The sequence below is a fragment of the Trichomycterus rosablanca genome, chromosome 21 (assembly GCF_030014385.1).
Source record: "Trichomycterus rosablanca isolate fTriRos1 chromosome 21, fTriRos1.hap1, whole genome shotgun sequence".
Lineage (NCBI taxonomy): Eukaryota > Metazoa > Chordata > Actinopteri > Siluriformes > Trichomycteridae > Trichomycterus > Trichomycterus rosablanca.
Genome location: NC_086008.1, coordinates 17,488,425 through 17,505,284, shown reverse-complemented (window position 1 = coordinate 17,505,284; position 16,860 = coordinate 17,488,425). Strand labels below are relative to the sequence as shown.

Sequence of the window (16,860 nt, the reverse complement as noted above, 5' to 3'; positions counted from 1 at the left end):
GACCTACAGACCAAAAACCCCTGTTGAGCAAGCCGAGGGCAACAGTGGCAAGGAAAAACTCCACCTTGAGTGGAACTAGACACAGCAGGGACCCCCATCCTCCTTGGGTGGCCTGGAGGATAATTTGAATAAATAGGATTTGTTTATCTGTCAGCTACTTCATCAGCGCTAACTCAGTGTAGCCAAGAATCATAACACTGTCTGAGGAGGACAACTACCTGAATCAGGTCACAAAGAAGAGAAAAGTTAGTAAGAACATCCAGTTAATGATAGACAAATTGAGCGAGATAGAGACTGGGGGAAAACAAACAAGACCCATCCTCACCACTCACAGTAACACAGACAGGGACAAAATCATCATCCTCATCATCATTGTCTGTTTTATCACTGCTTAATTCTGGTCAGGGTTGCGGTGGGTCTGATTCATTGGGTGAAAGGTAAGAAACACTCCAGACAGGTCTCCAGACAGGTCACCAGTCCATCACAGGGCAAACACACACACACACACACACACACACACACACACACTTACATATAGAGGGCAATTTCTAGTAGGTCCAGTTAACCTGACTGGATGTCTTTGGAGTTTTAGAGAAAACCTACACAGATACAAGGAGAACAAGCAAACTTCACACAGAAAGGACCCTGCAGGGACAACATAACACAAAAAAAAAAAAACACTAGTGTGCTTCAAAGAGAGCACTAACACATGATGTCTCTGATATCAAAGAAAAATGCCACATGATTAAACCTTAAAGATTTATTTTTTGTATTTTTTAAAATGCTATCAGGACTGAGTGTGGGTTGGATCTGGAGGGGTGGTTACAAGTAGTCATATTTTGTTTTGCAATAATATGAAAGTCTTTAGTCTAAATTAGGCTGTTATGACCCCTGGGCCATGTGCAGCCTGTGACACATGGAGGTGTGACCCATCATGTACATTAGAGTTGTTGTAATATTATGGACAATGCATTTTTCTGGCCTGTGAAAGCAGTGTTTGACAACTTCTGCAGCCCTTGTGGCCCTACTGATTGGGAAATACAGTGGTATCTTGAAACTCAACTCAACAAGTTTAAAAGGTGTTGAGTTTCAAGGTATTTTTTCCCATAAGGATTTATGGAACGACTCCATTGAAACAAATCATTCATTGTAATCGAATCAGGGAGCTGTGCTCTTATCTATGGAAAAGATTCGTTTGCTCTGCTCACTCTATTTCATTATGGTGTCAGGAGTAAACAACTCCATGAATCAGTGCTCAAATGTTCCAGAGATTCAGTCGTGCTTCAGGGCTTGAAAAACAGCTGAATAAGCCAATCAGAACCTCCGAATTCAGAATTTGGGCGGAATTTCAGTTGTTCCTTTAATCCAAAGCAATATACGCTATTTTTATTTCTACAATGTGCGTCTCTCTTTTTTGTGACAGCTTAGTTAACGAATGACCAGTTTTAGCTTTTTACCGCAAAAGCTGAGAGAATAAATTATGTGACCCAGACGTTAGTAGAAACCTTTAGTAAGTGTTTGTTAGTTAGGTGAACAAACATAGTTGGATGTGAGTTTATATATTCTGGAAATATTCTGGAAACATGCAAGATGGCCGCCAAGAAGAAAAACAAGACCAACACATGGGAGGAGAAAAGCTCAAAGCGGTAAGCAGCGGTAATGATCTTATGCTGCTGTGTGGTTGATCTGGGTCGCGGTGCATTTTGCAATGATAGCATTTTGCAATGATAGCAAAGCATTATCAAATATTGACTTTTTCTGGATTTTTAATGCTCATTTATTTGAAGTAAAACGAACAGCATACAGTCGCACACACTTCGAGTTTAAAGGTACAGATTTCTCGACGAAGGGTGTCGAGTTTTAAAGATTTCGAGTTTAGGGGACGTCTAGTCACCACTGTATACATCTAATATAGACATGTCTTATGTCTCCTTTAAACGCTTGAAGATTTTATTGAATACTGGGGGTACTGGGAATCTATTGAAAAGCCACAAACATTCACTCAATTCACTCAGTTACCAATCCACCTTATGCATGTTTTGGAGAGTTTGGGAAAACAAAGCACCCAGTGAAACCCACCAGGCATGTATAGATGTCTGAAAATGATTCAACCAAGGATGTGGATGATGTGCAGCACCCATCTACGCAACCAATGCTGACCAAATAATTAAATACAAGAAATTGAATGTTTTATTTAGGCATATGACCAGTTATTTGTGATGTATTTATAGTATACAGTTTATTATTATACAGTGATTTATTTCTTCATTTAAATAGGGTAAATTAATACATTTGATTACCTACTTCATGATTTCCCTCTTTATTAAATTATTTAATCCATATTGTCAAAAATTGTCTTTACACTAGAAGTGTTTTTTAGTGATTAGTGAATAGTTATTTTCTTAAATGGCTGGAATTGTACAATTAATACAGGAAAAATACTTTCTGTTGCACTAATATATGACTGTAACGTTAGAAGAAACACTACATTTTTCACCTGACCATTGGGAGTTGTGTAGACATGTATCAGAAATAAAATACAATCTATTTTTGATATTTCTTCACAAATGTAAGATATTCCTCCACATCATCTTTGGATCCCACCACAAAAGGAACCCTCTGATGGATAGTCTCAGGTTTCACGTCCAGGATTCGCTGTGTGCCCGTAGTGGCTATTCCTCCAGCCTGCTCAATTAGGAAGGCGATGGGGTTACATTCGTACAGCAGCCGGAGCTATCAAAACAGAGAAAAAGAAAGTTGTGCCATGGTATAAAAATTATAAGTGTATCTTCATATAACATAAGAAACTGTCCTGAAATCTAATTAATATTTAGATTTAAATAGTTTGAATCAAATTACCTAATTTACCCATCAGTCTACACCTAATCAAACATAATGAAACGTGTTTAGATTTTTAAATATCAATAAAAAAATAATGTAATCTATAAATCACTAGTGTGCTTTAATAAGAGCACTAACACATGATGTCTGTGATATAAAAATGCCACATAATTAAATTTTAAAGATTAATTTTTTTATTATTTGAAATGCTATCAGGACTGACTGCATACAAACAAAAATAAAAATGTAGGTTGGATCTGGAGGGGTGGTTATTAAAAGTCATCTTTTCTTTAGCAATACCATGAAAGCATTTCGTCTTAATGAGCCTGTTATGACCCCTGGACCAGTTGCAACCTGTGATGTGGAGGTGCGACCCATCCTGTAATTGACGAATGTATTAAGAGCTTTTAACAACAGTTATAGCTGCATATCTAGTTGGTATGCATCTACAAGATTTGCACACCTGGATTCAGGCAATGTAACCCATTATGCATGTCAGAAGCTGGGGTCAGAGCGCATAGTCAACCATTGCCCTGGGGCAGAGAGGGTAAAGGGCCTTGCTCAAGGACCAAACACTGGCTGCATGGCAGAGCCGAGGTTAAATCCCACAATCTTCTTACTGATAGTCCCACGCTTTACCCATTAGGCTACCACTTTCCCAACATGTTCCATGGGATTTAAGACTAGGCTTTGACTGGGCCACTAAGGAAAACTGAAGTTGCCCAGAAGCCACTCTATTGTTGTTTTTGAATTTTGGAGCTCTTTTAAAGTGGCTGTTGGATGCCTCTAAATTATTAAGGCCACTCAATTTGCAAACAAATGGTATTAAAATAAAGTGGCCTCTATGTGATCTTTTCAGCTATATCACTCACTCTTCTGCAAAGACTTCTTACAAGATTTTGAAGTATGTTTGTGGGAATTTGTGTCCCTTCAGTTAAAAGACCTTCAGTTTTACTAGACTGGGCACTGATGTTGGTCAATTTGGATGTTCTAATTCAGTGGGGCTGATGTCGGAGCTCTGTGCAGACCACTGGAGATTCTTTAAACCAAACCTTTCTTTATGTTTTTATAGACCTGGCTTTATGCTCATTGGCACAGTCATGCTGGAACAGGAATGAGCCTTCCCTAAACTGTTGGTGCAAAGTTGGAAACATATAATTAACTTTATGTAAGTGTTTTGTTTTTTTTACACCTGTTGGCTATTGTTGTGGCTATAACACATGAATTAAATGATTAGAAAGGGTGTCCTAATACTTTAGTCAATATGTATACTGTTTATGTCTATTGTTGACATCAAGGCCATATTATTTTCAACATAGAACAACCAATGTCAGTATTTCAAAACAGACTAAAACAGCAAACCAGGCCAAGGGAGCTAGTAAAAAAATGAAAATAAAAGTGGACATGCCTGTTTTTACTGACTGATTGTATTGTGTTTCTTATTATTCTTTTTTTTTGTGTGTAGGTACAAACACAGTTTTTGCAGTTTTAGTTGTTTTAGTTTTATATTTGTTATGTTTAACATAACCACACTTCATACACACTATAATAGATGTTATCTATAGAGTTTTCTAATGCAGAATTGAATTACAGTAGCAATGTGTAGCATGGTGTTCAAAGGTAACATATTCACCCCTTGATGTCTGTATAAATTTAGTAATACAGCCTCTTATTTTATTGAAGTCTGTATTAATTTTGGTCCCTCTGTATAGTGTTAAATATATTAAATAAAAAAATCGCTGACCAGAACAAGTGCTAGAGCTTACAATAATGCTTGGCTAATCAGCACAATGTCGCGTCTTAGAAGCGGCGCTCCAGCTAGAGTTTCAATGTGAAGCCTATTTTGCACTGAATGACACGCAGCATGAAGGAGAAAGTATAAACTGCTGTCATAAACTGCATTTACTGAGTCATTTCCTATTAACTGCTTAATCCCTCATGGTTTCGGGAAGTGGGAGGAAACCTATGTACCTTAAGGTATAAGACAGTTAGTAAGGTGGTGTAAGATAGATTGACAGACAGATAGACAGATATAGATAGATAGATAGATAGATAGATAGATAGATAGATAGATAGATAGATAGATAGATAGATAGATAGATAGATAGATAGATAGATAGATAGATAGATAGATAGATAGATAGATAGATAGATAGATAGACACATGCACACACATATATTTACAGTGTATCACAAAAGTGAGTACACCCCTCACATTTCTGCAAATATTTCATTATATCTTTTCATGGGACAACACTATAGACATGAAACTTGGATATAACTTAGAGTAGTCAGTGTACAGCTTGTATAGCAGTGTAGATTTACTGTCTCCTGAAAATAACTCAACACACAGCCATTAATGTCTAAATAGCTGGGAACATAAGTGAGTACACCCCACAGTGAACATGTCCAAATTGTGCCCAAATGTGTCGTTGTCCCTCCCTGGTGTCATGTGTCAAGGTCCCAGGTGATAATGGGGAGCAGGGCTGTTAAATTTGGTGTTTTGGGTACAATTCTCTTATACTGGCCACTGGATATTCAACATGGCACCTCATGGCAAAGAACTCTCTGAGGATGTGAGAAATAGAATTGTTGCTCTCCACAAAGATGGCCTGGGCTATAAGAAGATTGCTAACACCCTGAAACTGAGCTACAGCATGGTGGCCAAGGTCATACAGCAGTTTTCCAGGACAGGTTCCACTCGGAACAGGCTTCGCCAGGGTCGACCAAAGAAGTTGAGTCCACGTGTTCGGCGTCATATCCAGAGGTTGGCTTTAAAAAATAGACACATGAGTGCTGCCAGCATTGCTGCAGAGGTTGAAGACGTGGGAGGTCAGCCTGTCAGTGCTCAGACCATACGCCGCACACTGCATCAACTCGGTCTGCATAGTCGTCATCCCAGAAGGAAGCTGACGCACAAGAAAGCCCGCAAACAGTTTGCTGAAGACAAGCAGTCCAAGAACATGGATTACTGGAATGCCCTGTGGTCTGACGAGACCAAGATAAACTTGTTTGGCTCAGATGGTGTCCAGCATGTGTGGCGGCGCCCTGGTGAGAAGTACCAAGACAACTGTATCTTGCCTACAGTCAAGCATGGTGGTGGTAGCATCATGGTCTTGGGCTGCATGAGTGTTGCTGGCACTGGGGAGCTGCAGTTCATTGAGGGAAACATGAATTCCAACATGTACTGTGACATTCTGAAACAGAGCATGATCCCCTCCCTTCGAAAACTGGGCCTCATGGCAGTTTTCCAACAGGATAACGACCCCAAACACAACCTCCAAGATGACAACTGCCTTGCTGAGGAAGCTGAAGGTAAAGGTGATGGACTAAACCCAATTGAGCACCTGTGGCGCATCCTCAAGTGGAAGGTGGAGGAGTTCAAGGTGTCTAACATCCACCAGCTCCGTGATGTCATCATGGAGGAGTGGAAGAGGATTCCAGTAGCAACCTGTGCAGCTCTGGTGAATTCCATGCCCAGGAGGGTTAAGGCAGTGCTGGATAATAATGGTGGTCACACAAAATATTGACACTTTGGGCACAATTTGGACATGTTCACTGTGGGGTGTACTGACTTATGTTGCCAGCCATTTAGACATTAATGGCTGTGTGTTGAGTTATTTTCAGAAGACAGTAAATCTACACTGCTATACAAGTTGTACACTGACTACTCTAAGTTATATCCAAGTTTTATTTCTATAGTGTTGTCCCATGAAAAGATATAATAAAATATTTGCAGAAATGTGAGGATGTACTCACTTTTGTGATACACTGTATATGTACAGTATATTGGTAGCACTGTTGCCACACACAAAGAAAGTCCTGGGTTCAGTTCCCAGGTACGAGTCCTTTCTGTGTGTAGTTTGCATATTCTCTCTGTGTCTGTGTGGGTTTTCTCTGGGAGCTCCGGTTTCCTCTCACAGTCCAAATACATGCAGTCAGGCTACTTGGGGCTACTAAGTGTGTTTGTGTATGTGTGTGTGTGTGTGTGTGTGTATTTGGCCTGTGTTGGACTGGTGACCTGTCCATGGGGTTTCCTGCCTTTTGCCCAGTGAATCATACCCACTGCGACCCTGACAATGTATGAATTAACATATTTAAATATAGTGACAAATAGTTTTTTAAACAAATTATTGTTTTGCTTATATATAATTTTTTACTATGCGTAAAAGATCAGTTTTATTTATTTATTTATTAGGATTTTAACATCATGTTTTACACACTTTGGTTACATTCATGACAGGACAGGTAGTTACTGGTTATACAAGATTTATCAGTTCAAGTCTTTATTGTGAAACACAGTAATAGACAAACCGCTTACAGACACAGGGAGGACATGCAAACTCCACACAAAAAGGACCCGGACTGTTCCACCTGGGAATCAAACCCAGGATCTTCTTGCTGTGAGATGACAGTGCTACCCACCAAGCCACAATTTAAAAAAAATCATATAAATCAAAAGTGGAAAAATACTTGTCTTGGACCACAGTAACAACAACATAAATCTAAACTAAAATGAACAAAATAGACTATATGTCATCTAACTCCTCTAACCTGAAATGTTTTACAAAACCCAGGTTGTTACATGTATAGGAAGAATGGGTTGGAGATGAGTACGTCTTTAGTGCAACATTTGTTACCCTTATATAACAATATACAAAATTGCATATTTAGTGTGCATGACTTTAGTGCAAGTCAACACTATGATTCTGAAATCCCACACATTTTTTCCACATTGTGCCTAATATTTCTGGCATTTGACACATCTGTATTGTGTGCACAAATATGTTTTTTCCAATGTGAATGATATCATGTTCTTTCACACACGTCCTTCACATTATGTCCTTATAGACCTTGGACCCCCCTTTCCCCAAAGTGACCATGCCTTCATTTATTTAATTCTTTAATCAGCTTCAGTACCAGTGCAAATTCACTACAATATATTTCTTGTTAAAACAACATATCAGTGGAAGAGAGGGAACTGTGTGTACAGACTGTCAGGAACGGATCTGGGTTACAGATATCAGGCAGGTCACAAAGCAATGTTAGCTGCTTTAAGCTCTGTAGTGTATGATGTCACTGCCCACTTATTGTGTAACAAATGGGTTATAAACGTGTTGGATTGTCATCCTGTATGAGGTATATTTATAGGCTTCCAGGGAAACCAGGCCTATTGTGACCCTGACAGATATAAAGTGGTGGTAAAACATCAAAATTAAGAATAAATTAATGAATCAAATGAATGAATAAATCAAACTGTCAAAACAATCAACTAGTGGAATAGCTGGGCAGCTTGGTAGGTGTATAAAACTGCTATATGTTGAACAGCATGTGGACACCCCTTCTTATTAGTGGATTTGGGCATTTTCACCATACCAATTTATATGGACTCACCCATGAACACTGGCGGTAGAGTTTGTTTGTTTGTTTATTAGAATTTTAGTGTCATGTTTTACACTTTGGTTACATTCATGACAGGAACGGTAGTTACTCATTACACAAGATTCATCAGGTCACAAGGTTATATCCAACACAGTCATGGACAATTTAGTATCTACAATTCACCTCACTTGCATGTATTTGGACTGTGGGGGGAAACCGGAGCACCCGGAGTAAACCCACGCAGACACGGGGAGAACATGCAAACATGCTAGATAGATAGATAGATAGATAGATAGATAGATAGATAGATAGATAGATAGATAGATAGATAGATAGATAGATAGATAGATAGATAGATAGACATACATACATATACGTGTATATATATACACCGATCAGGCATAACATTATGACCACCTACTTGTTTCTACACTTACTGGCCATTTAATCAGCTCCACTTACCATATAGGAGCACTTTGTAGTTTACAATTACCTACTGTAGTCCATCCTTAGTTGCAGTTCTCACTTATGATGTTGGCATTTGTGCTATTTATTAGGTGCTTGAAAGAATGTGTCTTCATTGTTAATCATCCACACACATGTATAAGATCACTTTGCGCAGTGCCAAGTGTAAGTATGAGTGGTGTAAAACAGACTGCCATTGGGCTCAGGTAGAAAAAAATTATTAAAATATAGTAATTGGGGCGCTCAGGTGGCGCAGCTGTAAAACCAACTAGCACACCAGAGCTGACATCTCGAACTGACTTGATTGGCTCGTTCGTCAGGTAGAATGCCAAAGATGATTTCTCATAACTGATGCAATTACAATCTCTGCTGGCTGACCGATGGCGCCTGCATCAGAGACGAGGGGTAATGGGGATATGTGCGTGACTCTCTGTGCGTGGGTCTGAGCCCCATATGAACTCGTGTCATGCAGGTGAAAAGATGCAGTCGGTTAACAAACTTATTTGGGATAAACTGTCAACTGTATGCTTCACTCCCTTTGGTCCCTATTACTGTATGACAGCAAATTTTGGCAGTCATGTCCCGAACTTTGTGGAGTGGAGACTGTTAGAAGCAAAGGATGGCCGATTCTTCATATTAAACACCACAACTTTGCAATAAGATTTTACAAAAAGTGCATGTTAATGTGTGTTAGGCATCCTTATACTTTTGGCCATGTATGATAAAAAAAATATTGGTATTTATTTTTAAATGGTGTAGACTGTGGATTAGTTAAACATTAGCTGGCTATACTACTAATGTAGGTGTAGTAAATGTTATTAAATAGAGCACCTTTCCTTTTGGGCTCTTCTCGTTGGCAGGGTACAAGAAAATTCCACCATAAGCGATGGTACGATGCACATCTGAAACCATGGAACCAACATACCTGGCACCATATGGGGCGCCGCCATCCTGCAAGCCAAAATGATACAAATGGTACATTATTATATAGTGTCATTTACTAATCTAACTAAAACAAAAAAAAGTTAACATGAACATGCAGCATACATTTCCATTAATTGAGTCTCCAAGATGACAGATTTAATGTCACAACGTCACTTCTCATAATTATTAGCATTTTTATGCCTGTAAAATTACAATGCTTGGTTTCACTTCTGCAAAGGACTCACAAGGAAGTGAGTTGTTACTATTCCCGTACACTATTTCCTCCCGCATGTAAATTGCTTGAAACTATGATTATTATTAAGCATACAGTTTTTGTTACATCAGACAGTCATGGGGCAGCAGCACAATGCATAAAATCATACAGATGTGACTCAGGCTTCAGGTATTATTTGAATTAAACGTCAGTGTGGGAAAATAATGTAACTGGAGTGACTGGTAAGTATGTTAGAAACTTTTCAAGCCAAATAGTTTGTAGAATTTATACTGAATGCTACAAAACATCCAGTGAGCAACAGTTCTAAAGGCTCTAAAAAATGGCCAGGGTGGATTGATTAAAATTTTTTTTTTAAAACATCAGTGAATTATATGCTCATGACTATTATTATAGATTGGCATATTTTAATAGCCATGCCAGTCACTGTTCCTAATTATGTGGCCACTAAGTATATGATTTTAATGTATTTACAAGCCAAGCAATAATTAATGACATGATTAGTGATATCTATCTATCTATCTATCTATCTATCTATCTATCTATCTATCTATCTATCTATCTATCTATCTATCTATCTATCTATCTAGATAGATAGATAGATAGACATACATACATACATACATATACGTGTATATATACACCGATTAGGCATAACATTATGACCACCTACTTGTTTCTACACTTACTGGACATTTAATCAGCTTCACTTACCATATATGAGCACTTTGTAGTTCTACAATTACTGACTGTAGTCCATCTGTTTCTCTGCATACTTTTTTAGCCTGCTTTCATGCTGTTCTTCAATGGTCAGGACCCCCACAGGACCACTATAGAGCAGGTATTACTTGGGTGGTGGGTCATTCTCAGCACTGCAGTGACACTGACATGGTGGTGGTGTGTTAGTGTGTGTTGTGCTGGTATGAGTGGATAAGACACAGCAATGCTGATGGAGTTTTGAAATACTTTACTGTCACTTCTGGACTGAGAATAGTCCACCAACCAAAAATATCCAGCCAACAGCGCCCTGTAGGCAGCGTCCTGTGACCACTGATGAAGGTCTAGAAGATGACCGACTCAAACAGCAGCAATAGATGAGCGATCGTCTCTGACTTTACATCTACAAGGTGGACCAACTAGGTAGGAGTGTCTAATAGAGTGGACAGTGAGTGGACACAGTATTTAAAAACTCCAGCGACGCTGCTGTGTCTGATCCGCTCATACCAGCACAACACACACTAACACACCACCACCATGTCAGTGTCACTGCAGTGCTGAGAATGATCCACCACCTAAATAATACCTACTCTGTGGGGGTCCCGACCATTGAAGAACAGGGTGACAGCAGGTTAAAAAGTTTGTAGAGAAACAGATGGACTACAGTCTGTAATTGTAGAACATGAAAGTGCTTCTCTATGGTAAGTGGAGCTGATAAAATGGACAGTGAGTGTAGAAATCATGAGAAAGATTTGTGTGTAAAGGGACTTTTAATGTGGCTTTTGTCTCTTTTATTTTTTAGTTTATGGGGAAGTCTGTGAGGAAACATGTTTTTTTGGCACCACACAGGTTTCTTGGGGTTTTTGCCATCTGGCCACTGGGGTTATCTGGGAATGACCAGAATAAAAATTTACTGAAGATAAATGAATCTGAATTCAGTTTAGAGGTTTTATTCAACCAGTCATTCATTTCTAGCTCAGGCAGTTGAACAATGCTAATCCTAATCAAGAAAATGTGCTGACAACAGCACGTATTTTGTAAAAGCATTCATGGATTTATCAGTCTTTGAACCTTAAGCTTTCTACAAGACGAGATAAGTTGGCTGTGAACCACAGACACAAATCGTGACCAAAGTTCAAAATGAAAGATATGTTAATGTTAGAATTGTTTGTGAAGCTCTTTTTAACAAAGGCATGCATGATGTACGTGTGTGTGCGTGAGTGTGTGAGTGTGTGTGTGTGTGTGTGTGTGTGTGTGTGTGTGTGTGTGTGTGTGTGTGTGTGAAAAACATGTATAAAAGAAGAAGAAACAGAAAGGAGGAAGAAGTCAGGTGTCCCTTAGTCATTACAGAACATCAGTGAGTTGGCAGAAAACTGTAATGATTTAAACAAGCACGCTACTATTACACAAACACACACAAACAAATCAATACTGACGTCTGGAGTTACCAGAAACACGAACTCCAACATCAATAACAACAAAAAAGAGAAATAAATGAGATGTGATGGATAAGGTAGTGATTTTGTCCTTAAATAATTAAAATAAAAGACTTTCTTACATTTACTTTGACTTTTATTTGATTGCAGACAGGATGAACCTGAGATATTTCATGTTTTATCTGCTCAACTTCATTTCATTTATTATTAAACATCCATTCCTGCATTTCAGGCCTACAACGCATTCCAAAAAAAGTTGGGACAGTAAAGCATTTACCACTTTGTAATGGTGCCATTCCTTTTCACCACACTTAAAAAGCGTTTTAGTGTTTCAGATTTTATTTTGTCTCATTCTTCCTGCAAACACGTTTTAACATGTGCAACAGTATGGGGTCGTCGTCGCATTTTCATTTTCATTTACATTTACATTTTCAGCATTTAGCAGACGCTTTTATCCAAAGCGACTTACACAATGAGCGGAACACGATGAGCAATTGAGGGTTAAGGGCCTTGCTCAGGGACCCAACAGTGGCAACTTGGTGATGGCGGGGCTTGAACCGGCAACCTTCTGTTGACTAGTCCAGTACCTTAACCACTGAGCTATCACTGGCCCTTTCAAGTTCACAATAGTTCACACATTCTCTATTGGGGACAGGTCAGGACTGCAGGCAGGCCAGTCCAGTACCCGTACCCTCTTCTTCCTCAGCCATGCGTTTGTAATGTGTGCAGCATGTGGTTTTGCATCGTCTTGTTGAAAAATGCATGGACGTCCCTGGAAAAGATGACGTCTTGAAGGCAGCACATGTTGCTCTAAGATCTCGATGTACTTTTCTGCATTAATGCTGCCATCACAGAAGTGTAAATGACCTTCGCCAAGGGCACTGACACAGCCCAATACCATGACAGACCCTGGCTTTTGGACTTGTTGCTGATAACAGTCTGGATGGTCCTTTTCATCCTTGGTCCGGAGCACACAGCGTCCATTTTATCCAAAAAAGACCCAGAATGCTGATTCATCTGACCACAATACACGTTTCCACTGTGTGATGGCTTCAGCTTGCACCCTTGGCCTTTATGCACTGAAATTCCTCCCAATTCCTTGACTCATTTAATGATTTTATGCACTGTAGAAGGAGAAATATGCAAATCCCTTCCAATCTTTCTTTGAGGTACATTGTTTTTAAACATTTCAATCATTTTCTCACACATTTGTTGACAAACTGGAGATCCTCTGATCATCTTGCTCATCAAAGATGAGCCTTTCCTGGATGCTGCTTTTGTACCAAACCATGATTACAATCACCTGTTGACATCACCTGTTTGGAATCACATCATTTAGTTATTTCACCTCATTACCAGCCCTAAATTGTTCCCATCCCAACTTTTTTTGGAATGTGTTGCAGGCCTGAAATGCAGGAATGGATGTTTATTAATAAATTAAATGTTGAGCAGATAAAAATAAAAAATCTCAGGTTCTGGCATCAAATAAAAGTCAAAGTCAATTTAAGAAACTCTGTTTTTTATTATTATTATTTTTTAATCATTTTTCAATCTGTCTCGCGTGTGTTTTTCTGATTTGGTGTTGTACATAAACACACCCTCACCAGCCACTTTTGTAGGAACATTATACTCCATTGCTCTGAGAATAGCCTGGACTTTTCATTGCATGCATGTTGGAAACATTTTTTTGAGATTTTGGTCCATGCTGACATACTTGCATTACGTGATTACTGCAGATTTTGTCAGCTACACATTCATGCTGAAAATCTTCCAGTCCACCACATCTCAACAGCGGTCTATTGAATTCAGATCTAGTGACTAGAAAGGCCACTGAGGTATACTCAACACATTGATATGTAAATGGACCAAATTTAAAAGGTCATGTGCTTTAATCGTTGAACATCAGCAGTTTCTGACATATATAACCTTGCTTGGCACCAACAAACGTTCCATGTTGAAATCTATCATCATATTATGTTTAATGTGAAGATTAGTAAAATCTTTTGACCTGTGTCTGTATGAATTAAAGCATTGTGGTGCTGCCACATGACTGATTAGAGAATTAAAGTTACAACAGAAACATTTCTACATGTCTCAACCTATAGAAGGGAATCACCAAGGCCTGTACGCCCTCATAGGGAGCCTAGATATAATATTTCTAAATATAATATTTCAAAAGTGAGCAGTTCCAATTTTACAATTTGTCGCAATTTGATAATTAACATTTAAACAAATACAAATCTAAGCAAATAAATCCTTCATATTTGCCTATTCAATTTGTGTTGGAATGTAAAGGGTTAAATTAAAGAAGCTTTCTATTAGAATTTTGCGGCCTCTCCTGCTGCTGGAAAGACTGTTGGTGAGTGGTGGACCAGATAAAAATTTACAATACTGAGCAATAGTAATTCAATTCAAGATCAGCTTCAAATGACAGTAGCATTTCTCTAAATGCGTAGGCTTTGTCACAAGTTCCACCCACTGTGGGGACACAGGCGCAGTATGCTGTACAAGTAAGCATATGTAATTATGTGATTATTTGCAAGGAATAATTAAGAAATGAGCTATTTTGTTTATATGATGACTCTGTGCTGCTTGCTCATTGCATTTCTAAGGTTCAACTATCTTACTTTTGTTTCTTAACTTTTTAAGTACTTAAAGAGAGGACACAGGCTGTTTTTTTTTTTTTTTTAAGATAAAGGGAAAGGGGGTGATCAGAGAGCCGAGGATTAAGAGGCATGGTTTGTTAAAATACCAGAACCAGAATATTATTTTATACATACATAATACACCGATCAGCCATGACATTAAAACCACCTCCTGGTTTTTACACTCACTGTCCATTTTATCAGCTCCACTTACCATACAGAAGCACTTTGTAGCGCTACAATTACTGACTGTAGTCCATCTGTTTCTCTGCATGCTTTTTTAACCTGCTTTCACCCTGTTCTTTGATGGACAGGACCCCCACAGGACCACCACAGAGCAGGTATTATTTAGGTAGTGGATCATTTTCAGCACTGCAGCGACACTGACATGGTGGTGGTGTGTTAGTGTGTGTTGTGCTGGTATGAGTGGATCAGACACAGCAGCGCTGCTGGAGTTTTTAAATACAGTGTCCACTCACTGTCCACTATTAGACACTCCTACCTAGTTGGTCCACCTTGTAGATATAAAGTCAGAGACGATCGCTCATCTATTGCTGCTGTTTGAGTTGGACATCTTCTAGAACTTCATCAATGGTCACAGGACGCTGCCCATAGAGCACTGTTGGCTGGATATATTTTTGGTTGGTGGACTACTCTCAGTCCAGCAGGGACAGTGAGGTGTTTAAAAACTCCAGCAGCGCTGCTGTGTCTGATCCACTCATACCAGCACAACACACACTAACACACCACCACCATGTCAGTGTCACTGCAGTGCTGAGAATGACCCACCACCCAAATAGTACCTGTGGTGGTTCTGACCATTGAAAAAGCAGGCTAAAAAGTATGTAGAGAAACAGATGGACTACAGTCAGTAATTGTAGAACTACAAAGTGCTTCTATATGGTAAATGGATCTGAAAAAATGGAGCTGAGTGTAAAAACAAGGTGGTCATAATGTTATGCCTGATCGGTATATATACAGTGTATCACAAAAGTGAGTACACCACTCACATTTCTGCAGATATTTAAGTATATCTTTTCATGGGACAACACTGACAAAATGACACTTTGACGCAATGAAAAGTAGTCTGTGTGCAGCTTATATAACAGTGTAAATTTATTCTTCCCTCAAAATAACTCAATATACAGCCATTAATGTCTAAACCACCGGCAACAAAAGTGAGTACACCCCTTAGTGAAAGTTCCTGAAGTGTCAATATTTTGTGTGGCCACCATTATTTCCCAGAACTGCCTTAACTCTCCTGGGCATGGAGTTTACCAGAGCTTCACAGGTTGCCACTGGAAGGCTTTTCCACTCCTCCATGACGACATCACGGAGCTGGCGGATATTCGAGACTTTGCGCTCCTCCACCTTCCGCTTGAGGATGCCCCAAAGATGTTCTATTGGGTTTAGGTCTGGAGACATGCTTGGCCAGTCCATCACCTTTACCCTAAGCCTCTTCAATAAAGCAAGTGGTCGTCTTAGAGGTGTGTTTGGGGTCATTATCATGCTGGAACACTGCCCTGCGACCCAGTTTCCGGAGGGATGGGATCATGCTCTGCTTCAGTATTTCACAGTACATATTGGAGTTCATGTGTCTCTCAATGAAATGTAACTCCCCAACACCTGCTGCACTCATGCAGCCCCAGACCATGGCATTCCCACCACCATGCTTGACTGTAGGCATGACACACTTATCTTTGTACTCCTCACCTGATTGCCGCCACACATGCTTGAGACCATCTGAACCAAACAAATTAATCTTGGTCTCATCAGACCATAGGACATGGTTCCAGTAATCCATGTCCTTTGTTGACATGTCTTCAGCAAACTGTTTGCGGGCTTTCTTGTGTAGAGACTTCAGAAGAGGCTTCCTTCTGGGGTGACAGCCATGCAGACCAATTTGATGTAGTGTGCGGCGTATGGTCTGAGCACTGACAGGCTGACCCCCCACCTTTTCAATCTCTGCAGCAATGCTGACAGCACTCCTGCGCCTATCTTTCAAAGACAGCAGTTGGATGTGACGCTGAGCACGTGCACTCAGCTTCTTTGGACGACCAACGCGAGGTCTGTTCTGAGTGGACCCTGCTCTTTTAAAACGCTGGATGATCTTGGCCACTGTGCTGCAGCTCAGTTTCAGGGTGTTGGCAATCTTCTTGTAGCCTTGGCCATCTTCATGTAGCGCAACAATTCGTCTTTTAAGATCCTCAGAGAGTTC

The 16,860-nt window shown here is 39.6% G+C and overlaps 1 protein-coding gene across 1 annotated transcript in view; it reads right to left on the bottom strand.

Annotated features, from left to right (window-relative positions):
* Positions 1-2,167: 2,167 nt before the first annotated feature.
* The window catches only part of fbp2 (fructose-1,6-bisphosphatase 2), a 42,963-nt gene continuing 28,270 nt past the window's right edge, over positions 2,168-16,860 (bottom strand). The window contains exons 6-7 of the mRNA XM_063017542.1: positions 9,520-9,639; positions 2,168-2,733 (exon numbers count right to left, since the gene is read on the bottom strand). Of these exons, the coding sequence (XP_062873612.1) occupies positions 2,545-2,733; positions 9,520-9,639 (309 nt within the window). The 3' untranslated portion in view covers positions 2,168-2,544. The remainder of the gene's footprint in view (positions 2,734-9,519; positions 9,640-16,860) is intronic.